General features: G+C 46.4%; 1 protein-coding gene across 22 annotated transcripts in view; it reads right to left on the bottom strand.

Moving 5' to 3' along the window:
- Positions 1 to 26622, bottom strand: part of LOC118376166 (unconventional myosin-XVIIIa-like) — a 220504-nt gene that overhangs the window by 65904 nt on the left and 127978 nt on the right. For all 22 annotated transcript variants that reach the window (XR_008136457.1, XR_008136460.1, XR_008136458.1 and 19 more), the window contains 14 exons: positions 22076 to 22249; positions 21270 to 21360; positions 20582 to 20774; positions 20201 to 20287; positions 17662 to 17963; positions 17209 to 17395; positions 16752 to 16959; positions 16519 to 16628; positions 14795 to 14860; positions 11979 to 12107; positions 1874 to 2017; positions 1165 to 1254; positions 825 to 944; positions 231 to 342 (listed from right to left, as the gene is read on the bottom strand). Coding sequence is in view for 18 of the 22 variants with exons in the window: in XM_052518612.1 (XP_052374572.1) it covers positions 231 to 342; positions 825 to 944; positions 1165 to 1254; positions 1874 to 2017; positions 11979 to 12107; positions 14795 to 14860; positions 16519 to 16628; positions 16752 to 16959; positions 17209 to 17395; positions 17662 to 17963; positions 20201 to 20287; positions 20582 to 20774; positions 21270 to 21360; positions 22076 to 22249 (2013 nt within the window). In the remaining 4 variants the exon portion in view is untranslated. The remainder of the gene's footprint in view (positions 1 to 230; positions 343 to 824; positions 945 to 1164; positions 1255 to 1873; positions 2018 to 11978; positions 12108 to 14794; positions 14861 to 16518; positions 16629 to 16751; positions 16960 to 17208; positions 17396 to 17661; positions 17964 to 20200; positions 20288 to 20581; positions 20775 to 21269; positions 21361 to 22075; positions 22250 to 26622) is intronic.

Genomic DNA, 26622 nt, shown 5'->3' with positions numbered 1-26622 from the left:
CATGGATAGTACAACAAGGAAAACTCAAGACAAGTGGGGACATTTCAGGTTTAGGGTTAGAATTAAGGTTAGGATTAGGAGTTAAGGTAAGGTTAAGTTTAGGGTTAGAATTAAGGTTTGGGTTAGGTTAAGGGTTATGTTTAGGGTTATAGAAAATCAGGTTTTGAATGGGAATAAATGTTTTGGTCCCCACAAGGATAGTAAAACAAACGTGTGTGTGTGGCGCTGACCTGTGTCGTCATCGTCCATCTCTCCATTGAGCTCAGAGGCTCTGAGGAGTCTGGTCTCCATCACCTCCATCTCCATAGAGTCCATAGACTTCTTCATCGAGTCAAACTTAGTCTGGGGAGAGAATCACAGGCCATGCATTAATACACAAACACATTATATACCAAGTTAGAAATACTGACAGATAGGCCTCACATTGCACTTGCACGTACACACACAAACACGCTCATTGCTCACACACACACACACACACTTCCTCTAAACGACACAATCGCTCATTTCGAGAAGCGAGGTCATTTGTACCCAGCCCAGCCCATCAGCATGTGCTGTCTGAGCAGTCAGTAGAAAATCTATCCCATCCAGTTGGAATACCCTGAAAAAAACAATCATGTCAAATGCCAAATAGAAAACTAAAAGGCTGGGGAAGGCAAGGTCAACAATCTGGTCACACCATTACGTTGCAGCCTACAGAACTGGCAAGGTCGTCATTGCAAATCAGAATCGGTTTTCCATTTACCGGTCTGGTTCAAATAATGAATGAAATAATTGTGTACATCCAACAACAGTTAAGGATGTCTCATTTGTCCAGTGTTAACCTGCAGGTCCTTCATGTCTTTCTCCAGTCTCAGTCTCTCTGAGGTCTCAGACTCCAGCAGCTGAGAGGCCGACTCTCCTGTGTTCCTCTCGTCTGCCAGCTCCGACGACAGCTCTGTGATCTGGCATATACACACAATTGCAATAAGCAAGAGGGTGAAAATAATGTGTTTATTACTACTATACATGCACCCTGTCTAATGCATACAGTGCAATACAGTTACAACTTCATGACATAAAACATCCATCTGTTCATCCTTTATTGATACAGACAGATCCGCTGGTACAATGTGTTATCTTATATTAGTCTGCAACACAGTTTGTGTGTGTGTGTGTGTGTACCCTGCTCTCCAGGCGGTCACTGTTGAGTCTCAGCTCGTTCCTCTCCTTGTCCACCTTCTCCAGCCTCCCTTTCAGCTGCTGGATCTCCTCCTGGGAACAGATAGACAGAACGAGAGAGGGAGGGGGAGAGAGAACATGTATTACAGTATTAGAGGGAGCTAAATCTGTATAGTCTCTATAAAGCAGGGGAAGGAAATCAAATGCTGGGGTGTAATCATTACTACCAAACAGTCGGAAAAACGTTCTGTTATGCAACAAAAACAAGCATTTCTCTGGGACAGATTCAGGTAGGGCCATTCATGTTTGATGAACCTGTCCAATAGAAAAAATACTTTTTGTTGCCAAACTGAATATTTTGAAACTGTTTGGCTGTCTTTTAGTTCTGCCGAAGTCGTTGCCTCTCCTTGTTTGGGCGGTGCTCGGCGTTCGACGTCACCGGTCTTCTAGCCATCATTGATCCTTTTTTCATTTTCCATTGGTTTTGTCTTGTCTTCCCACACACCTGTTTTCTGTTTTCTCGTACCCATGTTTTGTTTGTTTGTACATTTATTGTTATGGAGCATACTCTTGGAACTTTATTAAAAGACTCCATATTTACACTCCTGCGCCTGACTTCCCTGCCACCTATTCCACCTATGCGTGACATTGGCGTAATGACTACACTCCTGATCAACAGTAGATGGAGGGTGTGTATAGTTTGTGTACTCACGTCTTTGCCACGTATCTGCTCCTCTGTGAGCTGGACCTCTATAAGGGGGCGTACTGTGGTGAACACCTTCCACCAGGCCCAGCCCTTCACTCCCTTGTTCTTCTTGATGTTCTTCTGGATGCAGCGGATAGCCAGGTCCTGGATCTGAAACACATGCAGAGGAGCAGAGGGACTTGTTTGTGTCTGGTGTTATGTCTGCCAACATGTAGGATTCTTGAAGTTTTTTTTAAATGGAAATATATATATATCACAAATACAGTGCATTCTGAAAGTATTCAGACCCCTTGAATTTTTCTGCATTTTGTTACGTTACAGCCTTATTCTAAAATTAATGAAATCGTTTTTCCCCCTCCTCATTCTATAAACAACACCCCATGACAAAGCAAAAATAGGTTTTTTAGAAATTTTTGCAAATTTATTACAAATAAAAAACGGAAATATCACATTTACATAAACATTCAGAGTTTCTCCCATTCTTCTATGCAAATCTTCTCAAGCTCTGTCAGGTTGGATGGGGAGACTCGCTGCACAGGTACTTTCAGGTCTCTCCAGCGATGTTAGGTCGGGTTCAAGTCTGGGCTCTGGCTGGGCCACTCAAGGACTTGTCCCGAAGCCACTCCTGCATTGTCTTGGCTGTGTCCTTAGGATCTTTCTCCTGTTGGAAGCTGAACCTTCACCCCAGTCTGAGGTCCTGAGCGCTCTGGAGCAGGTTTTCATCAAGGATCTCTTTGTACTTTGTTAATTAGAAAGGTGAGTGCCTTTCCAAATCATGTCCAATAAATTGAATTTACCACAGGTGGACTCCAATCAAGTGTAGAAACATCTCAAGGATGCTCAATGGAAACAGGATGCACCTGAGCTAAATTTCGAGTCTCATAGAAAAGGCTCTAAATACTTATGTAAATAGTTTTTTTCGGTTTTTTATTTTTAATACATTTGCAAAAATGTCTACAAACTTGTTTTTTTGTTTTGTCTTTATGGGGTATTGATGAGGAAAATGTTTTATGAATCAATTTTAGAATAAGGCTGTAACATAACAAAATGTGGACAAAGGGAAGGGGTCTGAATACTTTCCGAATGCACTGTTTGTATGAAATATATAACTTTTGATAAATAAAGAAAATAAGAAATGGCATTGCTTAGTGTCATTATCAACTAGCACAATAACAGAGACTTGCATCAAGTGTGACGATTTGGGCGAGCTAGAATCAAGACAATCCAAATTTCTTCTGGCTACTCACGGCTTTAAGAGCTGAGACAAAGCTCTTCAGAGAAATGTAATCAAACATCGATACCACTTTGGCACCTTGTTAAAAAGGCATTAGAAGGAGCTACAAGCACCCGCTACATGGGCATCTCCAATAAACCACCCATTATCTCACAACCCAATTAGAACAGCACAATGCAACTGCATCCACTGGGTTTGCCATGATGGAGAAGGCATGCAGGTTATGTCCTCTAAAGATGGTTTGTCATGCTTAGACCTAAACAAGTCTAACAAATCATGTGTTGACTCAATAAGGGGGTGTCAGTGTTGATCTTCCTGTTCCTCAGCCATACAGAGAGCTCATATACAACACCAGAGAGATTTAGAATAAGGTCTTGCATCCTTTAGAAAGAAGATATGTCTGTGTCAAACAGATATTGACGGCCTTAGAGAAACACCGGAGCAGAATGTATTAATTTCTCTTCCTTTTTACTCTGCCTTCTGCCTCTCCTTTACAGAGTTCCCTTTGAGTGTCTGGGAAGCTACATGGCCTTTGCTGAGCACATAGATGTAACGCATGCATAGATGTAGGCCATAGATGTAACGCATGCATGCACTGACACACACCTGTTCCCAGTCGGGGAAGAAGCTTTGTCTTAAAGCAACGATTTAATTAGACACACTCTGGGCCGACTGGCTGAAAGGAGGAATCCCCCATGCTCCTCCATCTTCACCCTGCTGTCACTCGTTCTATCCACATGAATGTCAAAGAGAGAGGAGGCTGTGGGCTTCAAACGCTGTGCTGCATCCCTTCTATTCGTCTATTCCCCCATGGTGAAGCACCGTTTCAGAGAAGGAACACTCTCTCTATCACTTTCTCTCTTTTCTCCCTCAAAGCTCTTTGAAAACAAATCCCTGTGAGGGTTTGGCTCAGGCTGAGAGGACTTCAAGGTGCGGGGAGCCCCCCGGAGCAATCAAATAGACAGAGAGAAACAAACTAATAGATTCTTGGGCAGTGGGGACGTCAGTGTTCAGACGAGGAAATCAACACTTTCATGGTCGTGTCTTGTGTCTCTGAGAAATATGGGCCAAAGGTTCAAATGTAACACCCTGCACTGCCTTGTAATCAAGTGTGAGTATGCTTGTTTAGCTGTACATTTTATTTTCCTGTAAATATCAAATCAGCTTACCTTGCTACGACACAAGCCTCACAAATATTTACTACTACCACTCTCCTCAACACGCATTTTCCTCTAAAACATGCCTTGGCTTCTTAGCTAGAATTGTGCAAAGTATTCATTGTGTGTTTAAATAGATACTTAAATCGTTGAGTTCAACTTAAATAAAACAACCTCAACTTCCTGTTAATCAGATCAAATGAAAACACATTGAACTAAACCTTACTGTAACTACCAGAACTGCTGGAGGGTAGTGTCCTGTACTGTACTTTTCAGAACTGCTGGAGGGTAGTGTCCTGTACTGTACCTTTCAGAACTGCTGGAGGGTAGTGTCCTGTACTGTACTTTTCAGAACTGCTGGAGGGTAGTGTCCTGTACTGTACCTTTCAGAACTGCTGGAGGGTAGTGTCCTGCACTGTACCTTTCAGAACTGCTGGAGGGTAGGGTTCTGTTCTGTACTATACCTTTCAGAACTGCTGGAGGGTAGTGTCCTGTACTGTACTTTTCAGAACTGCTGGAGGGTAGTGTCCTGTACTGTACTTTTCAGAACTGCTGGAGGGTAGTGTCCTGTACTGTACCTTTCAGAACTGCTGGAGGGTAGGGTCCTGTACTGTACCTTTCAGAACTGCTGGAGGGTAGGGTCCTGTACTGTACCTTTCAGAACTGCTGGAGGGTAGGGTCCTGTACTGTACCTTTCAGAACTGCTGGAGGGTAGTGTCCTGTACTGTACCTTTCAGAACTGCTGGAGGGTAGTGTCCTGTACTGTACCTTTCAGAACTGCTGGAGGGTAGGGTCCTGTTCTGTACTATACCTTTCAGAACTGCTGGAGGGTAGTGTCCTGTACTGTACTTTTCAGAACTGCTGGAGGGTAGTATCCTGTACTGTACCTTTCAGAACTGCTGGAGGGTAGTGTCCTGTACTGTACCTTTCAGAACTGCTGGAGGGTAGTATCCTGTACTGTACTTTTCAGAACTGCTGGAGGGTAGTGTCCTGTACTGTACTTTTCAGCACTGCTGGAGGGTAGTGTCCTGTACTGTACCTTTCAGAACTGCTGGAGGGTAGGGTCCTGTACTGTACTTTTCAGAACTGCTGGAGGGTAGTATCCTGTACTGTACCTTTCAGAACTGCTGGAGGGTAGTGTCCTGTACTGTACTTTTCAGAACTGCTGGAGGGTAGTGTCCTGTACTGTACCTTTCAGAACTGCTGGAGGGTAGTGTCCTGTACTTTTCAGAACTGCTGGAGGCTAGTGTCCTGTACTGTACTTTTCAGAACTGCTGGAGGGTAGTATCCTGTACTGTACCTTTCAGAACTGCTGGAGGGTAGTGTCCTGTACTGTACTTTTCAGAACTGCTGGAGGGTAGTGTCCTGTACTGTACCTTTCAGAACTGCTGGAGGGTAGGGTCCTGTTCTGTACTATACCTTTCAGAACTGCTGGAGGGTAGTGTCCTGGACTGTACCTTTCAGAACTGCTGGAGGGTAGTGTCCTGTACTGTACCTTTCAGAACTGCTGGAGGGTAGTGTCCTGTACTGTACCTTTCAGAACTGCTGGAGGGTAGTGTCCTGTACTGTACCTTTCAGAACTGCTGGAGGGTAGTATCCTGTACTGTACCTTTCAGAACTGCTGGAGGGTAGTCCTGTCCTGTACCTTTCAGAACTGCTGGAGGGTAGTGTCCTGTACTGTACCTTTCAGAACTGCTGGAGGGTAGGGTCCTGTACTGCACCTTTCAGAACTGCTGGAGGGTAGGGTCCTGTACTGTAACTACCAGAACTGCTGGAGGGTAGGTTCCTGTTCTGTACCTTTCAGAACTGCTGGAGGGTAGTGTCCTGTACTGTACCTTTCAGAACTGCTGGAGGGTAGTGTCCTGTACTGTACCTTTCAGAACTGCTGGAGGGTAGTGTCCTGTACTGTACCTTTCAGAACTGCTGGAGGGTAGTGTCCTGTTCTGTACCTTTCAGAACTGCTGGAGGGTAGTGTCCTGTACTGTACCTTTCAGAACTGCTGGAGGGTAGTATCCTGTACTGTACCTTTCAGAACTGCTGGAGGGTAGTGTCCTGTACTGTACCTTTCAGAACTGCTGGAGGGTAGTGTCCTGTACTGTACCTTTCAGAACTGCTGGAGGGTAGTGTCCTGTACTGTACTTTTCAGAACTGCTGGAGGGTAGTATCCTGTACTGTACCTTTCAGAACTGCTGGAGGGTAGTGTCCTGTACTGTACTTTTCAGAACTGCTGGAGGGTAGTGTCCTGTACTGTACCTTTCAGAACTGCTGGAGGGTAGTGTCCTGTACTGTACTTTTCAGAACTGCTGGAGGGTAGTGTCCTGTACTGTACCTTTCAGAACTGCTGGAGGGTAGTGTCCTGTACTGTACCTTTCAGAACTGCTGGAGGGTAGTGTCCTGTACTGTACTTTTCAGAACTGCTGGAGGGTAGTGTCCTGTACTGTACATTTCAGAACTGCTGGAGGGTAGTGTCCTGTACTGTACTTTTCAGAACTGCTGGAGCGTAGTGTCCTGTACTGTACCTTTCAGAACTGCTGGAGCGTAGTGTCCTGTACTGTACCTTTCAGAACTGCTGGAGGGTAGTGTCCTGTACTGTAACTACCAGAACTGCTGGAGGGTAGTGTCCTGTACTGTAACTTTCAGAACTGCTGGAGGGTAGTGGTGTCCTGTACTGTAACTACCAGAACTGCTGGAGGGTAGTGTCCTGTACTGTACTTTTCAGAACTGCTGGAGGGTAGTGTCCTGTACTGTAACTACCAGAACTGCTGGAGGGTAGTGTCCTGTACTATACCTTTCAGAACTGCTGGAGGGTAGGGTCCTGTACTGTACCTTTCAGAACTGCTGGAGGGTAGTGTCCTGTACTGTACTTTTCAGAACTGCTGGAGGGTAGTGTCCTGTACTGTACCTTTCAGAACTGCTGGAGGGTAGTGTCCTGTACTGTACCTTTCAGAACTGCTGGAGGGTAGGGTCCTGTTCTGTACTATACCTTTCAGAACTGCTGGAGGGTAGTGTCCTGTACTGTACTTTTCAGAACTGCTGGAGGGTAGTATCCTGTACTGTACCTTTCAGAACTGCTGGAGGGTAGTGTCCTGTACTGTACCTTTCAGAACTGCTGGAGGGTAGTGTCCTGTACTGTACCTTTCAGAACTGCTGGAGGGTAGTGTCCTGTACTGTACTTTTCAGAACTGCTGGAGGGTAGTGTCCTGTACTGTACCTTTCAGAACTGCTGGAGGGTAGTGTCCTGTACTGTACTTTTCAGAACTGCTGGAGGGTAGTGTCCTGTACTGTACCTTTCAGAACTGCTGGAGCGTAGTGTCCTGTACTGTACCTTTCAGAACTGCTGGAGGGTAGTGTCCTGTACTGTAACTACCAGAACTGCTGGAGGGTAGTGTCCTGTACTGTAACTTTCAGAACTGCTGGAGGGTAGTGTCCTGTACTGTAACTACCAGAACTGCTGGAGGGTAGTGTCCTGTACTGTACTTTTCAGAACTGCTGGAGGGTAGTGTCCTGTACTGTAACTACCAGAACTGCTGGAGGGTAGTGTCCTGTACTATACCTTTCAGAACTGCTGGAGGGTAGGGTCCTGTACTGTACCTTTCAGAACTGCTGGAGGGTAGGGTCCTGTACTGTACCTTTCAGAACTGCTGGAGGGTAGGGTCCTGTACTGTACCTTTCAGAACTGCTGGAGGGTAGTGTCCTGTACTGTACCTTTCAGAACTGCTGGAGGGTAGGGTCCTGTTCTGTACTATACCTTTCAGAACTGCTGGAGGGTAGTGTCCTGTACTGTACTTTTCAGAACTGCTGGAGGGTAGTATCCTGTACTGTACCTTTCAGAACTGCTGGAGGGTAGTGTCCTGTACTGTACCTTTCAGAACTGCTGGAGGGTAGGGTCCTGTACTGTACTTTTCAGAACTGCTGGAGGGTAGTGTCCTGTACTGTACCTTTCAGAACTGCTGGAGGGTAGTGTCCTGTACTGTACCTTTCAGAACTGCTGGAGGGTAGGGTTCTGTTCTGTACTATACCTTTCAGAACTGCTGGAGGGTAGTGTCCTGTACTGTACTTTTCAGAACTGCTGGAGGGTAGTATCCTGTACTGTACCTTTCAGAACTGCTGGAGGGTAGTGTCCTGTACTGTACTTTTCAGAACTGCTGGAGGGTAGTGTCCTGTACTGTACCTTTCAGAACTGCTGGAGGGTAGTGTCCTGTACTGTACTTTTCAGAACTGCTGGAGGGTAGTGTCCTGTACTGTACCTTTCAGAACTGCTGGAGGGTAGTGTCCTGTACTGTACTTTTCAGAACTGCTGGAGGGTAGTGTCCTGTACTGTACCTTTCAGAACTGCTGGAGGGTAGTGTCCTGTACTGTACCTTTCAGAACTGCTGGAGGGTAGGGTCCTGTTCTGTACTATACCTTTCAGAACTGCTGGAGGGTAGTGTCCTGGACTGTACCTTTCAGAACTGCTGGAGGGTAGTGTCCTGTACTGTACCTTTCAGAACTGCTGGAGGGTAGTGTCCTGTACTGTACCTTTCAGAACTGCTGGAGGGTAGTGTCCTGTACTGTACCTTTCAGAACTGCTGGAGGGTAGTATCCTGTACTGTACCTTTCAGAACTGCTGGAGGGTAGGGTCCTGTACGGTACCTTTCAGAACTGCTGGAGGGTAGTGTCCTGTACTGTACCTTTCAGAACTGCTGGAGGGTAGGGTCCTGTACTGCACCTTTCAGAACTGCTGGAGGGTAGGGTCCTGTACTGTAACTACCAGAACTGCTGGAGGGTAGGTTCCTGTTCTGTACCTTTCAGAACTGCTGGAGGGTAGTGTCCTGTACTGTACCTTTCAGAACTGCTGGAGGGTAGGGTCCTGTACTGTACCTTTCAGAACTGCTGGAGGGTAGTGTCCTGTACTGTACCTTTCAGAACTGCTGGAGGGTAGTGTCCTGTACTGTACCTTTCAGAACTGCTGGAGGGTAGTGTCCTGTACTGTACCTTTCAGAACTGCTGGAGGGTAGTGTCCTGTTCTGTACCTTTCAGAACTGCTGGAGGGTAGTGTCCTGTACTGTACCTTTCAGAACTGCTGGAGGGTAGTATCCTGTACTGTACCTTTCAGAACTGCTGGAGGGTAGTGTCCTGTACTGTACTTTTCAGAACTGCTGGAGGGTAGTGTCCTGTACTGTACCTTTCAGAACTGCTGGAGGGTAGTGTCCTGTACTGTACCTTTCAGAACTGCTGGAGGGTAGTGTCCTGTACTGTACACCGAAACACATTGTTATGCAGAACGTTGGCTCACAAAAGCCTTTGTCGTGGTGATATTGTTCCCCGTCTTCCCCTGGGCCTCTCAGTAGAGGTCTTCACGGATCCACCTGTACCCGAGACTCAATCTGGTACCCGAGCAGGTCCGGACACAAAGTTCTAAATAACGTAACGGGTGGGTCGGATCTGATATGATTGTCACGGGTCTCGGGTATGTGTAATTTTAACTAACTTGTCCGGAACGGCCTGTACAGATCCAAAGGTGACTGCTGCAGTAGAGAGAGAGACATTTTTCATTTGCTGCTCTTGCTTTTCACGAGAGGAGTGTGGCGTGTGTAGCTTGTTATTGGCCAATCATAAGTCATCAAAGCGGCAATAGGCTACAATCATAGAGCCTCCGTGTGTGGCAAAAGTTAGGAGATATCTAATCAGTGGAAGATGTTTGATGATAAATAACCTAGCTATGGCAGCTATTAGTCTACTGTAGTGAGAGTCTGCTTGGTTGGTTGCTGTCTCTCATCCCTCCCTCCCTCCCTCCCCCGCATGCTAGAGCGGCTCCTCTTTCTCTCCCTCATCTCGTGCTTTATCAGCTCTGGTTAATCAAGTAGCTTTAAAAAGTGCTTTTCTACTGCTTCCCTCACTCGGATAGCGTCTGGATCCAACCAGGTCTATAAGGAACGGTTCTAGTTGTCCTCGGGTCTGTTAGGAACGGGTCTCTACATTTAAAAAATATATATTTATGCATATCGGGTCTGGGTGGGAAAGCCCCAAGTCCATTTCAGAACGGGTCCAACTTCTTGAACCCTTGAAGAACTACCTCCCAGCATTACACAACCCTCTCCATTCCAGTCTGACCCTCAGCCAGTCACTGTGAGGAATGACAATCACTCTTAATGGAGTCGTTTACAACTAAACACTTCGGAAAACAAAGGAAAATATCAATATCCTGTTCCTAAATCAAAACAAACAATCAGGATAAACAACTTGTGTTACTTATAGAAAGAGGCAGCACTCAAATGAAACAGGCAAAGCAGTAAAGAGAAGCCCACTGTCCTTGAAAAGCAACTTAAAGACAGCAACCTTGAGCCCAGCTCAGCGGCAAAATAACTACCAGAGATGGGGATGGCAGGGACTGGGAAGACAGCGGTCGAAGCCCAATCTGTCCAAACACACATGGACACACCAAGACTCACACGTAGGCTACTGCTACACAGTTAATTCACACTAACCACTCTCTCACACCCTCACGTACACAGACAAGCACCCCCACACACAAACACACACAGTACAGGACAACACACAGAGCTGAATAGATCCCCACCGGTGGTTCCAGTCATTCAGTGGAGGGTGTTATATCCCTGGTCGGCATGCTCACTCTGGTGTGGTGGGGCATATAGGGTGTATGTGGGCTGTTGTCATCCGCCTAACACACACACATACAGCTCTGTCCCTGCAGTGTCTCTCTCCAATCCCTCATGACTGGACCACGGATTATGACAGGCGTCTACAATAATAATCTCACCCTGTAGAAAGACCAGTCTTCTAGTTTCCCCCACCACTGTATAAATAAAGGTATTACTATTCAAATAGGTAAGGAGAGAGCCTGTACTATAGGCGTGTCAGTCCTTTTCTTTTTAACCCTCATCACCCCTAGATAGATCAGAGGTCAGGTTAGAGTGAGAGACAGAGAGGAATGCTAAAATGGAGGGAGAGGCTGAGAGGGCAGGGAACAAGGCGAGGTGTGTGTGTTCTGGTGCGGTAATCGATAAGGCTGTGATTGAGGGGACATGTGTGTGTGTGTGTGTGTGTGTGTGTGTCCCAGAGGAGCAGGAGGAGCAGATGGAAGGCTATCTGCTGGGCCGGGGGCCAGCAGAGACAGGATGGATTTATGACACTGTGCTCTGATGAACTTCTGATTTAGTGAGCCGCTAAACCGCCCCACAGATGTGGGTGGCAGAGCTAGCAATGGAGCGAGAGCATGCCATTAATACGAGGCAGAGAGAGAGCGAGAGAAGATGGTAGAGAGAGGGGGTAGAGAGAGGGTAGAGAGAGAGGGAGACTATCATTCTAATGCTTCCATGGGAATATTCTCTTCCTCTCGGAAAGAAGCACACGTGTCTTCTCTTTGGTTTTCATGGCAACACATTGACTAACTTCACTATAACGGAAGATAAATTAGAACGTGTCGTAGGGGACAAATAACCATATGATCGAATGGGAAGCTTCAGTTCCTTTCAGAGTTTTCCCAAGACATTGTCTGAGGCGGCGAACAAAGAGAAGAGTAAAACAACACTGACACAAGCACTTTCTGTACTGGCAAGGGATACACAGCTCTTCTAAGACAACGACAGGCATCGGCTTTGAAAGTGTAGGCATTAGGAACCAACAGTGCACTGTGTGACGTGGTCGAGGGGCACGAAACCGTCCATTTTGCTGATCTAAGATCTGGTTGGTAAGAACTGGGTTGAGAGGGCTCACTCACCTTCCTCTTCTTGAAAGCCTGTCTGGCCAGGTATCCTCTGCAAGAAGCCTGGAACATGGTGATGTTGCGTCTGGTCTGGACATCTCTCTGCTCCTCCAGTTTGGCCAGGGTACCCGCTCTGAAGAACACCTGGTGAGAGACAGGGACAGTTAGATACTGACACGAAAGTGAATTGTATTGAAGTCAGACAGGGAGCATGTGTGTGTGCAAGGTTGCACAATACTATGGAATAGAAGTAATGTAAACATGAAACGGAATATTTGCAACTTTTTCATTTGGGGGCATTGAAGCATACAAACAAATAATTACAATAATTTGTTTTTCCATGATTCAGGGAGTTGGAATCCCCCTAAAGATCTTCAACCATACATCTGGGATTCAGGGATTGCATATCAACTACATCAAGTCCTGCGTTTACTTTGCATTTCAATGCCGTTTACTTTGGGGGCTTTAAATTTAGTTGGATTACCTGAAACGCTTTAGAGTCATTTCCATTCTCTGATCTGCTCTGGGAGATTGGGTGGGGAGCTGCTGATGGACTTCTCTACAGTTTGTCAAGCCAGAGCTGAGAGCTCATCAAACTCTTTGAATGTTGCTGAATTGCATTAGCATGCTAATAGTGTTAGTGGAAGAGCTATGCTTAACTTCACAAAATCCTCATTAAAACTCCCTTGTGTTAACAACACATGCGGCTGCCACGGCTACAGTAAGGAAAATAACAAAGACAGGAAGTTTCTGGGGAAACTAAAACGACAGGTAGAGTTGTGGAGAAACTTCTCTTGGATTTAGCCGTCATCTTCAGTTAGTCAGAGGCACTGTGTTTCCTTCAACTCTAAAACAATTGAGATGGTTAGTCTACAGAGTGTTTTGTTCAGATTTCACCAAGCGGCTCCTCAAGACGAGAGCTGTGGTGGTGTTATGCAGAAACTGCATCATGATGCATCAGGACTGATCTAACACAGTACTCCAGGGCCCTTAACAACCTATTATCCTCTATCAGAGGCACAGGATGAGAGAAAACACTTTACCCAGCACAGACAATCAAAGTTCAGAGCCCGTGTGTACAGTCAAGCCAATAGCACATGCAGAGAGTGGGCTGGGCGCGGTGAAACCACACAACACTAACACACCCACACTTCTCTGCTGTAGTGCAACGACTCCGCCTGGAGAGGTTGTCTATACCTCCAGAGAACATCGGATTGAGTTTGCTTCCTCTATTGTCAGCAGTAGAGGATTTATCACACACTGTATGGGCATTCTGTTAAATGGATCCAAAATGACATGTTAACAAATCAACAGCTTGCATGGTATGCTTGCATTAATGCACACTTCCAACTGTTTCCCGGGTGCCGATGACGTGGATGTTGATGAAGGCAGCCCCCCCCGATTCAGAGGGGTTGGGTTAAATGTGGAAGACACATTTCAGTTGAATGCATTCAGTTGTGCAACTGACTAGGTATCACCCCTTGTCTTTGCCTATTCCTATGCAGTAGACTGAGTAGAACACAGACACATCACAACGAGGAGCTGAGAGAACACTCTCCAGCTTGTAACGCTCTCGCCCACCATCACAACCCGCTAGTGATGCACAGAGCAACGCCAATGGGATGTGTGATGTGTAACAGTAAAAGGCCCAGTCACACAGGCCTTCCCCCCTAGCGGGATGAGCTTCTGCCTAGCAATGACAGTCAGCGTGGACGAAGGAACATATTGGACCTCGTGGTCTCTGAATGCAACTCTAAAGGTTGACTGAGGTCGTGGGCCGTTCCAGTGGCTCAGTTGGGGCTTGGTGTTTTTCTTTGCATGATGAGAGATGGAAAGGCACACACACACACACACACACACACACACACACACACACACACACACACACACACACACACACACACACACACACACACACACACACACACACACACACACACACACACACACACACACACACACACACTTCCCAAAACATACTTTTCCTACTGTCTACTTCAGAACAAAACTTCCATAAACCTACTTTTCCTACTGTCTACTTCAGAACAAAACTTCCATAAACCTACTTTTCCTACTGTCTACTTCAGAACAAAACTTCCATAAACCTACTTTTCCTACTGTCTACTTCAGAACAAAACTTCCATAAACCTACTTTTCCTACTGTCTACTTCAGAACAAAACTTCCCACTGTCCTCTATTCTATGGACATTCTGAAAAAGCCTCCTCTGCTAATTAGCCATTCATCAGCCCGTCCTTTCCTTTGGATTTTCTATTTTGCATCTGAAAGGTTTGAATCTCACTGTGCTGATTGGTGTTTGTGGAGGGTTATCGGCACGCCACGGCAAAGCGCCACAAACAAAGAGAGCAGTCGCCTGCCAAAATCAATGGCTACAGGGAGCAACAGAAGGGACAACAACAAAGAGTAAGCCAGACATATTTTTTTCTGAAGAAGCAGAAGAACTGTGGAGCAACCTTCCCTGGCCCAACTGAAAGTCAAGCCTGATCAGTGTGTGTGTGTGTGTGTGTGGGGGGGGGTTGCCAACCGCCAACTAAAAGACAAAGGCTGCCAGCCCAGGGACCCAGCGGCAGCTAGGAACCAGTGCCACAGCGACAGACCTATGATTCTAAAGAGAAGGGCATGCTGGGTAAACAGCTGTCCCTCCCAGGCAGAGACATAACACCTAGGGCCTGATTTAGACTGTACCAAGCCTTCACACCTATTGTCATAGTGTCTCCTGTAGTCATAACACTTTTACAAAGCATGTATTAATGGCTTATACATACGTCCGTCCGTCCGTCCGTCTGTCTGTCGGTGTGTGTGTGTTACTTACCCTGCTCAGGCCCATGTGGTAACTGCTGTTCTCCAAGTCCAGAGACTCCAACAGCTCCTCCACAGCCTGAAACAAACCGATAAAACGGACAGACAGATCAATGAAGAGATCAACAGAAATGGACAAACAGACAGACAGTGCTCCCTCCCGTAAAGTCACCATCCCTCTGTCTTCGCCCCAAAGGACTGCACACAGCACCATAGCAACAGGCACACTCCACTAACATCAGCCTATCCACCAGGAGACTGCAGACCAAAACAACTCAGCTACGGCACCAAGCTGTAACCCCCAATTCAGTCTAAATATGGACTGTATCTAAAGCGGTCTCAGGAGAGGTGGAGGAGGAGGAGGGTCTTTAAAGTTTGACTACAAAGTGAAGTTGGAAGATAGCTGAAGCCTCAAGGGGGAGGATGGGAGTTAACTTGAAGGGAATCAGCTGTTTTAAAGAAACTGTCCAGTGTTTCCAGATTTCTATGAAATATGACCTGTGATTAATTACAATATGAGTGAAATAGTTTTCCTTCCAAAATGTTTCAATTAAATATGTTAAAAAGCAGCTTTACTGTGTTGGAATGGTGTGGGCGTACTCCAAAAACAGAATGTTGTGGGTGTATGTCGGTCATTAACAGTATTCACACGAGTAGCCCACTGATTGGTCAGCTTAGCCTCCTCAGGAGGATGACATCATCCACGCTGAGGAAAGAGAAAGCTTTAGATTTTTAAAGTCTCTATGAGGTGGGGTTTTTTGAAGTATTTTCTCTCCAATGTATGCTTAGGCCACAAATACAAGTATAGGATGAGTCAACCACATTATTTGAGTATGAGCTAACATAATATGAACATTTAAAAGTGGATAGTGGACAGTTACTTAAAGGACTGTTGGCAGAGGATCTCCGCAGGATTACTGGATCTGGGAGGTAAACAGGCTCAGTGGAGGATAAATCCACTTCAGCCACAGCAACACAGTAACACAGCAACACAGTAACACAGGAACACAACAACACAGCAACCCAGCCATACAGCCCAAGCTAAGATGAAGAGACAGACAGGTTTCTAGCTCTGAGAGAGAGGGCTCTGTTTGAGTTCTGTCTGGGAAATAAAAATACATTTCCTAAGATGCTGACGCAGGGGGAAACCTCTTACTCCCTCTTGCTTTCTTTCTCTCTCCTCCCTCTCTCTCAGTCTGTCTATATCCAGAGAATGAAGTACCTTTTTGTCCATTCATTATTTCTGAGCAGGCTATTCTTCCTAAGTATGTCTCCAAGGAGTCTGGTTTCCTCTTTAACTCTTCTATAGCTCACTGTATGTTTTAGCTGTGACAGAGAGGACCTCTTTAACAGCTCTACTTCAAAAACACAACCTTCTTACACAACAATAAAAATACAATTTCAGCCAAGAGAATGTCTATACCATTTCTTCATTTCCAGCTGAAAATTTCTACATCTGAAAATATGTTTACTGGATTCAGAAGTTTTAAGCACACATCTGAGTAGGTAGGGTATGCTAATAGCTGTAGGTACTGAAGACAGAGAGAGAGGAGGAAGAGATGGAAGGGGAGGACAGAGAGGAGGCACGTAATTAATCAGCACACCAGCCGCATGCTGCCAGCCAACCTAATCATAATTAATTACACACAAGAGAAGATCTAGGAGGGGGAAGGGAAGGAGAGAGAGAAAAGAGGGAGGCTATATTATCATTCGTGGAGGGAACGCCTCGACACTCACCCTCTTCTCGTCTGTGACCATGTAGTGGCGTCCGTGCTTTTTGGTCAGGTGGGGCACCAGCACGTCAAAGCGCCGTCTGAACTCGGAGAACACCATGTGATCAGGGTATCCTTTATGGAAAAGGCAGAACAAGGTCAACATTTATCAAATCATTTTTATTTCTCATACAGTTCAGAATTAAGGGGGAAACTGTCCCTCTCCCATGACTTAGCTTGACTTGAGTGGTGTCTTACCTTGTCTGTAGATGCGCAAGGCGTCGATAAGCTTAGATCCACGGAGTTGAGCCCTCAGGAGGCCCACATCCAGCTGCATGAGGCCTGAGTCGCAGCTCTCTCCATGGGTCACGCGCTGCTCCATGCCAACTCCCACCGCGTCTGCCTTGGGCAGCAGGCAGTGGACAAAGTGAACCCTGGACCTGCGCACCGTGTCCAGCAGAGCATCCTGGGGAGACGGAGGGCAGGGAGTTAACGCATTAACACACACACACACACACACACACACACACACACACACACACACACACACACACATTTAAATTTGTACACATTTGCATGTATAAATACATGTTAATATAGTTTTATTTGAATAACACAATTGTCATACAAAGTTCTTAAGAGCAACTTGGGCCTAAACCCTTTCAAAGAGGAAGCAGAGGTAGGCCTTGGGTAGGATAGAAACCACTCCACTCACCACTTGCAGTTTGATCTGGATACAGAGGCTCTTCTTCTTGACAGCGGCCATGCCAGTGGTGAAGGTCTTCCTCATGCTAGTGGCTCTGCGGAGGGCCAGCTGAGATCCCCCCTCCAGCCCTGCGATGGAGCCAGACAGCACTGTGGGCCCTCCACTACGACTAGAGAACAGACTGCTGATGTTCTTCCTGTGTGTGTGTGAGTGAGTGAGTGAGTGAGTGAGTGAGTGAGTGAGTGAGTGAGTGAGTGAGTGAGTGAGTGAGTGAGTGAGTGAGTGAGTGAGTGAGTGAGTGAGTGAGTGAGTGAGTGAGTGGGAGAGAGAGAGAGAGAGAGAGAGAGAGAGAGAGAGAGAGAGAGAGAGAGAGAGAGAGAGAGAGAGAGACAAAGAGGTAAGTATATTTTCTTTGTAAAGTGCTACTGTGGAGAACAATCAATCAGTGAATTAAATGTGTACTTCTGTGAGTCCTGCAGCAGAGTGGCAGCGTTCTGGGAGGCGGGGTTCTGCTTGGCGTGGTTCAGCCAACCCTGAGCATCGTACTCCACCCAGTCTGTCCCGTGGCTGTGGCCCAACAGGAAGTGATGCGGCTTGTCACTCTTCAGGAGCAGGGCGTGTCCCTTGTTGTCCCCCTGGTCGGGGCCATAGTAGCTGAAGAATCTCTCCAGCAGAGTGTCCTCAGAGCCCCCTGGCTGCACAGCCTCCTCCTCCATCAGCCACAGCAGACCTCGAGCCTCATCTGTCCTCGCCAGGGTGCGCACCTGGGACCATCGCAAGAACACACACAGGTAAGAGAGGTGGGGATCTATCACTTGAGTCTAACACAAACACAAGTGAATCAACTGTGCAGAAAGCTTAGGTCCACAGCTCAGTCCAACACGCAGGTGCAGCTTTCACAAGCACCTCAGACACACAAATTAGGCCACAACAGAGACACTCACCCAGCTCCACTCCACCAGTCATCCATAGCTCCTCTCATCCATCCAATCACGACACTCCATACACAGCAACACTCTCCAAAACCAATAAAGCAACCTAGTCTCCTCTTTTTAAACTCATGGTTTAAATGTCCCAACACGGCCTTTATCCCTGGCCCAGTGTTGCCGTAACATTATACCTGCTTAGCTGTGACACTTGTAGAAACTTCTCATTATGCACCAGCACAGTGTTCAAACAACCTGATATGATTCAACATCTCTGAACAAAACAAGTCATTTTGTAAAGGCAATCCTAACGTTTCGGTAAATAAGAAGCTATAAGAGAGATGAGTCTTTTCCTCCTCATTTTAGAGCTGCTATTAAAATCCACTCCTGGGCAGTGGAGCATTTAGAAACCTTGCTCTCTGACAGTCCACTTTGATAATGAATGGTGTTATTAATGTGAGAGTGTAGACTGTGGATGGAGGGAGGTGCAGGCAGGGTATCTTCACCACCACAACCTACTGAAGCTAAAGCCTTTTAAATTATTCGCCAATTGAATTATTTAACTGCTAGAAGCAGTGCAGATCTGTTTCACTGAGTTGGTTTCTCTAGTAGCAGTCAACTAATTAATTGCCAAGTCAGGTAAATCTCACATCCTTTTCAAAGAGACATGAGAAATAAGAACCTCTCTTATTCAGAACAATCCTATTCCCTTACATTATTTGACACTGTAGGCTGGAGGTGGATGACCTGTGGATATTACTTGGATTATAATGCAGCATTTTGTCAGGCTCTCCTCATCTATGTCTATAGCTCTGTTGATCTTTTCATTATGTATTTTTCTCGGAGTGTGAGCTGGTTTCCAATAAGTATGGCGCTGGTTCAATAGCGTTTGTTTGTCTGACTTGTAGCCGTGTTTGGTCATGCATGCCCTTGTGCACTCCTTCACATACAAACACAAACCGCACACACACGCAAACCGCACACCCACACACAAACCGCACACCCACACACACACATGCAAACCGCACACCCACACACACAAACCGCACACCCACACACAAACCGCACACCCACACCCACACACGCAAACCACACACCCACACATGCAAACCGCACACCCACACACAAACCGCACACCCACACACACACATGCAAACCGCACACCCACACATGCAAACCGCACACCCACACACAAACCGCACACCCACACATGCAAACCACACACCCACATACACACATGCAAACCGCACACCCACACACAAACCGCACACCCACACACACACATGCAAACCGCACACCCACACACACACATGCAAACCGCACACCCACACACAAACCGCACACCCACACACACACATGCAAACCGCACACCCACACATACAAACCGCACACCCACACACAAACCGCACACCCACACATGCAAACCACACACCCACACACACAAACCGCACACCCACACCCACACACAAACCGCACACCCACACACAAACCGCACACCCACACACACACATGCAAACCGCACACCCACACACACGCAAACCGCACACCCACACACACAAACAAACTAAGTTATTTACTTTCGTCTCAACTTTTCTTTCAATTCCTGTGTGACCCCATCCTCATTCACTTTTGATCGAATTCTTGTTAATGTCACTTTGGCATTTCTGTTAAGAGCGCGTGCCATGCAGTCGTTTCATAAATGAACTCAATTGGATAGCTTTGCTCTGAGAAGCCAACGCTGACTGAAAAAGGCTCTCAACTCATCACGGGGGAAAGGAATCAAACTTGACTGCAATTAATATCTTTGATGTGGGATGAATCCCCCCCCACCCCACAAAAAAAGCCAAGTGAATTGGATGGAATTAATAAGCCTGACATGGTGCACACAGTCATTTGTCTGAGTCTAAAAGTTCAAGATTCTATTTGAATTAGGGGAGCACTATCATTGGCAAAAAAAGAGAGAGAGGAAGGACTGTGTTGAACCCCACTTGACGCTCACAACAATGATGAAATCCAAGCTAAAGTCCACTCCTGACACTGTACATGCAAAAGAGGCACAGAGAGATTCTCCTTACCAGCGCTTGGGTTGATGCTTGGTCTATAGCTGCTACCGACATTGAGGTACTGGACCCTATGTCATCTAATGCAAGCTCTATGTTTTCCTAGATGGGAACAGAGGGGTTGGTTAGGTGTGATTGGAGACAGTGATTTTCAGAGATCCGCTAATGTAAGAGTCTATAGGCAATGACATTACAATTAAAAAAGCTCAATCTGACGTTCTATGTTATTTTCATACTAAAACAATACAGGTATGTTAATGATTATCATGATTATGATTTTATTCTTCAGGGAAGTTTAAAAATACCAAATCATGGGTATCCTGTTAGTAAGAATACTTCTACTATGTAATGGTGACGGTATTTGTCAGTGTTGTATATCTCTGTATATCTCTGCACCTCCTTATATCTTTCCAGCTCCTGTACAAAGGTGCGTTCGTGGAACAGGGTCTGAAGGCGCTCCTGGGCGTAGTTGTGGCACAGCTCCTCGAAGGTGGCACCGCGCTGGCGCTTGGCCATGCGAGGGTTCTGGAAACCCGGTGTGTCCACGATGAGCAGAGAGCACAGAGAGTGCTGACTGGACTTCAGAGCTCTGACACATGATACAAAGGGTCAAAACACAGAGAGGGAGAGAGAGAGAGAGGGGGGGAGAGAGAGAACGAGACAGAAAGAGAGAGAAAGACAGAGAGAGAGAGAGAGAGAGAGAGAGAGAGAGAGAGAGAGAGAGAGAGAGGGGGGAGAGAAGAGAGAGAAAGAGAGAGAAAGAAAGAGAGGGAGAGAGGAGAGAGAGAGACAGAGAGAGAGCGAGAGAGAGAAAGAGGCAGAGGCAGAGAGAGAGCGAGAGAGAGCAAGAGGCAGAGAGAGAGCGAGAGAGAGCAAGAGGCAGAGAGAGAGCGAGAGAGAGCAAGAGGCAGAGAGAGAGCGAGAGAGAGCAAGAGAGAAAAAAAACAGAGAGAGAGGAAAAGGGAAAGAAAGATGATGAAAAAGGATGGGAATCAGAGCCATTCAAAGAGAGCAATACTGTAAATAAATGATGGTAAAGTAAGAAATATAAGTTAGAGGACAAAAGAGAGATGAGCTGACAGACCTGTTAACGAGGGAGATAACGAGGGTGAAGAGCTCTGAGTACAGGCCTGAAGCCATGGCCTCCAGACATTCCAGGGCTGTGATCTTAGAGACTGACAGAGAGGGAGGTATAGAGAGAGAGAGAGAGAGAGAGAGAGAGAGAGAGAGAGAGAGAGAGAGAGAGAGAGAGAGAGAGAGAGAGAGGGAGAGAGAGAGAGAGAGAGAGAGAGAGAGAGAGAGGAGGGGGTAGAGGGAGGGAGAGAGAGAGAGAGAGAGAGAGAGAGAGAGAGAGAGAGAGAGAGAGAGAGAGAGAGAGAGAGAGAGAGAGAGAGGAGGTAGAGGGAGAGGAGAGAGAGAGAGAGAGAGGAGAGAGGAGGAGGGTAGAGGGAGGGAGGGAGAGAGAGAGAGAGAGAGAGAGAGAGAGAGAGAGAGAGAGAGAGAGAGAGAGAGAGAGAGAGAGAGAGAGAGAGAGAGAGAGAGAGAGAGGGAGCGAGCGAGAGAGAGAGAGAGAGACAAATATGTGTTTATTTATTTTCCCTTTTGTACTTTAATTATTTACACATTGTTACTACACTGTATATAGCCATAATATGACATTTGAAATGTCTCTATTCCTGTGGAACTTTTGTGAGTGTAATGTTTACTGTTCATTATTTTAATTTTTCCCCCATGCCAATAAAGCCCCTTGAATTGAATTGAGAGAGAGAGACAGGGGAGAAAAGGAGTTGTGAGTTAAAAAGCACATGCATAGCCTTTAGTATGTTATTCTATTCTATTTATTTCATTCAACTTCATATTGTAGACTGGTAGTCTCTGAAGGTCCCTTACCTGAGCTGTCTCCTGCGTCGGCCTCGTCGGGCCCCCCGCGGAAGGAGGTGGACCTCTGCAGGGCACCCTTGACCTGGTGCTTGAAGATGGACGAGGAGAGCTCCTCCAGGGTGCAGCCCAGCAGGTAGGCAGCCTTCTGGGCCCACTCATGACGGGCAAACTGCTTACGGCCAGCTGGGGACCAGGGACAGCATACACAAGTCAGAACCCCTAATCACTGGCTATTAGAATTAACTCAATGATCTCTTCCATACTGTAGCTCAATGCTAAACACATTGCTTTGTGGCTAAGTTGGTTGGAGCATAGTGTTTTTCTATCCCAATAAAGCTATATTAATAAACGCTAACAAACAACTCCATCTTTTGAGCTTTGAGGCATCCTCTACCTAGACTGGAGTAACCACCTTGGCTCAAAGAGCAGGATTGAACTGAACAATCTGAGACTAGACTGCTAAGCACTGTTAGCTGGTTTTACAACAACTCTCCATCATCCCATGTTACTGGCTCAGTGTGGCTGATCACCCCCACTGTTTTCTGGAGAGCTTTCAAAGCTACAGAGAGACAGCGACTCAGGCAATATGGTCGCCTCTAACCTCTCATCAAACAACACTCTGCCACAGAGTCCAAGAAAAACATTCTAGACCAGAGAGACAGTTAGAACATAGAGAATCAAAACAATGTTCTGACACAAACAACCAGAAAGTAAGTTCCCCTGTGGGTTGGGGGGGGGGGATCCAACAGGTTCAAATGAACAAGCTTTGCTTTTGGTTCGGGTCTGAATAATAATAACAGTGCTGTGGAATTGGAAGTAGGCGACATGGAGAGACATCAGACAGAGAGCTTTAAGGGACAACAAAGTTCTGATTCATGAGGCAAAGGAAGAGAGAGAGAGAGCGAGATGGAGAGAGAGGGAGAGAGAGAGAGAGAGAGAGAGAGAGAGAGAGAGAGAGAGAGAGAGAGAGAGAGAGAGAGGGAGGGAGGGAGGGAGAGCGAGAGTGAGGAGAGAGTGAGGAGAGTGAGGGAGAGAGAGAGAGTGAGGGAGAGCGAGAGAGTGAGGGAGAGCGAGAGAGTGAGGGAGAGCGAGAGAGTGAGGGAGAGCGAGCGAAAGAGAGCGAAAGAGAGAGAGTGAGGGAGAGCGAGCGAAAGAGAGCGAAAGAGAGAGAGCGAGAGGGAGAGAGACAGAGCGAGAGAGAGAGTGAGGGAGAGCGAGCGAGGGAGAGTGAGAGTGAGGGAGAGCGAGCAAGGGAGAGCGAGCGAGGGAGAGCGAGATAGAGTGAGAGTGAGGGAGAGCGAGCGAGCGAGCGAGGGAGAGCGAGAGAGTGAGAGAGAGAAAGAAAGAAAACGATAAACATGCTCAACAGAACGTCTGGGTAGAATGATAAAGACATTAAGAAAGACGACATATCAACAAGACTAAGTTCAAATGAATGAAGAGATTGGTGTTAATGTTGTTTGTTCCATTACCTTCGTCAGCCTCTACATGTAAAGGGCGCAGCATGCAAACATGCAAGTAGAGAGAGGGGTTAGAAACAGTTCATGTATTAACAATTTACATTTATCCCTGGAGAACAGACATGTTATCATACACTGAGCTACAAAACATTAAGACAGACAGCTGCTCTTTCTATGAAATTGACTGACCAGGTGAAAGCTATGATCCCTTATTGATGTCACTTGTGAAATCCACTTCAATCAGTGTAGATGAAGGGGAGGAGACAGATAAAAGAAGGATTTTTAAGCCTTGAGACAATTGAGACATGCATTGTGTATGTGTCCCATTCAGAGGGTGAATGGGAAAGACAAAATATTTAAGTGCCTTTGAACAGGGTTTGGTAGTAGGTGCCAGGCACACTGTTTTGTGTCAAGAACTGCAACGCTGCTGGGTTTTTCACACTCAACAGTTTCCCATGTGTATCAAGAATGGTCTATCACCCAAAGGGCACCTTGTGGAGACCATGCCCGAACGAATTGAGGCTGTTCTAAGGGCAAAAGGGGAGGGTGCAACTCAATATTAGGAAGGTGTCCTTAATGATTTTTACACTAAGTGCATATTATAGAACTAACACAAAGCATGCTCTGAAGTGCAGGCAGGAGAACCGTGTGAGTGAAGATACCATGGGCATGCTTAGAGGAGGAGATACCTGCTCTGGTCCTGGAGAGCTGCAGTTTGTTAAAACCCAGGTCTAACACACATACATCTACTAATCATGATCTTCAAATTAGACCGTGACTAGTTTTCACAGGTGTTGGAACACAATCCTGCAGTCCAAAATACACGGGCGTTGGCCCCTGTGGTCAAGAGCCAATTGTGCTAAGGGACCAAGGAACACAGGGAGGATGGTTAAAATCACCTCGGTAGAGAGAAACGTTTCTTTCAAACCCTTCACCCTTTTATCAGGTATGGAAAAGAGGGCATTATAGCATGAAGTGAAGTGTCAAATAGATGGGTGGAGGCTAATCCTTTAGTTCCCACAGCATTGATCAGACAATAACATCATGCCATGGAGAGAAGCATGTACACACTGCCCTCTGCTGGTAGGAACAACCCCTGCTGTGGAACCAATCAGCTGATGAGAGAAAGTAGTAGTAGTAGTAGTAGTAGTAGTAGTAGTAGTAGTAGTAGTAGTAGTAGTAGTAAAGTAGTAGTAGTAGTAGCAGCAGCAGTAGTAGTAGTAGTAGTAGTAGTTGTAGCAGTAACGTAGTAGTACTACTAGTTCTAGTAGTAGCATTAACATAGCAGCAGTAGTAGTAGTAGTCGTAACAGTAGTAGTAGTAACAGTAGTGGTAGTAGTAGTAGTAGTAGTAACAGTAGTAGTAGTAGTAGTAACAGTAGTAGTAGTAGTAGTTGAAGTACTTGTAGTAGTAACATAGTAATACAACTAGTTCTAGTAGTAGCATTAACATAGCAGTAGTAGTTGCAGTAATAGTAGGAGTAGCAGCATTAACCTAGTAGTAGTAGTAGTAACGTAGTAGTAACATTTGTAATATTAGTAACATAGAAGTAGTAGTATTATTAGTAGTAGCATAGTACTAGTAGGAGCAGTATGAGCAGTAGTAGGGGAGTGGTGAGAGAGAGAGAGAGAGAGAGAGAGAGAGAGAGAGAGAGAGAGAGAGAGAGAGAGAGAGAGAGAGAGAGAGAGAGAGAGAGAGAAAATATATATAACAAGTGTGCAGTTAAAATTGACAAACATACATTTCTCTCCATTGAGCCATGGGATGAGACAGGGATGCAGCTTGAGCCCCACCCTCTTCAACATATACAGTGCATATCAACAAATGCGAGGGCACTAGAAGTCTGCAGCAGCCGGCCTCATGCTACCAGAATTTAAAGTCAAGCGTCTACTGTTTGCTGATGATCTGGTGCTTCTGTCACCAACCAAGGAGGGCCTACAGCAGCACCTAGATCTTCTGCACAGATTCTGTCAGACCTGGGCCCTGACAGTAAATCTTAGTAAGACAAAAAATACACTGCTCAAAAAAATAAAGGGAACACTTATGCACACATGACTGTAAGTCGCTTTGGATAAAAGCGTCTGCTAAATGGCATATATTATTATTATTATTATTACTTAAACAACACAATGTAACTCCAAGTCAATCACACTTCTGTGAAATCTAACTGTCCACTTAGGAAGCAACACTGATTGACAATACATTTCACATGCTGTTGTGCAAATGGAATAGGCAACAGGTGGAAATTATAGGCAATTAGCAAGACACCCCCAATAAAGGAGTGGTTCTGCAGGTGGTGACCACAGACCACTTCTCAGATCTTATGCTTCCTGGCTGATGTTTTGGTCACTTTTGAATGCTGGCGGTGCTTTCACTCTAGTGGTAGCATGAGACCGAGTCTACAACCTACACAAGTGGCTCAGGTAGTGCAGCTCATCCAGGATGGCACATCAATGAGAGCTGTGGCAAGAAGGTTTGCTGTGTCTGTCAGCGTAGTGTCCAGAGCATGGAGGCGCTACCAGGAGACAGGCCAGTACATCAGGAGACGTGGAGGAGGCCGTAGGAGGGCAACAACCCAGCAGCAGGACCGCTACCTCCGCCTTTGTGCAAGGAGGAGCAGGAGGAGCACTGCCAGAGCCCTGCAAAATGACCTCCAGCAGGCCACAAATGTGCATGTGTCTGCTCAAACGGTCAGAACTCCATGAGGGTGGTATGAGGGCCCGAAGTCCACAGGTGGGGGTTGTGCTTACAGCCCAACACTGTGCAGGACGTTTGGCATTTGCCAGAGAACACCAAGATTGGCAAATTCGCCACTGGCGCCCAGTGCTCTTCACAGATAAAAGCAGGTTCACACTGAGCACATGTGACAGACGTGACAGAGTCTGGAGACGCCGTGGAGAACGTTCTGCTGCCTGCAACATCCTCCAGCATGACCAGTTTGGCGGTGGGTCAGTCATGGTGTGGGGTGGCATTTCTTTGGGGGGCCGTACAGCCCTCCATGTGCTCGCCAGAGGTACCCTGACTGCCATTAGGTACCGAGATGAGATCCTCAGACCCCTTGTGAGACCATATGCTGGTGCGGTTGGCCCTGGGTTC

The sequence above is a fragment of the Oncorhynchus keta genome, chromosome 1 (assembly GCF_023373465.1).
Source record: "Oncorhynchus keta strain PuntledgeMale-10-30-2019 chromosome 1, Oket_V2, whole genome shotgun sequence".
Classification (NCBI taxonomy): domain Eukaryota; kingdom Metazoa; phylum Chordata; class Actinopteri; order Salmoniformes; family Salmonidae; genus Oncorhynchus; species Oncorhynchus keta.
This window is presented reverse-complemented; position numbering and strand designations above follow the sequence as displayed.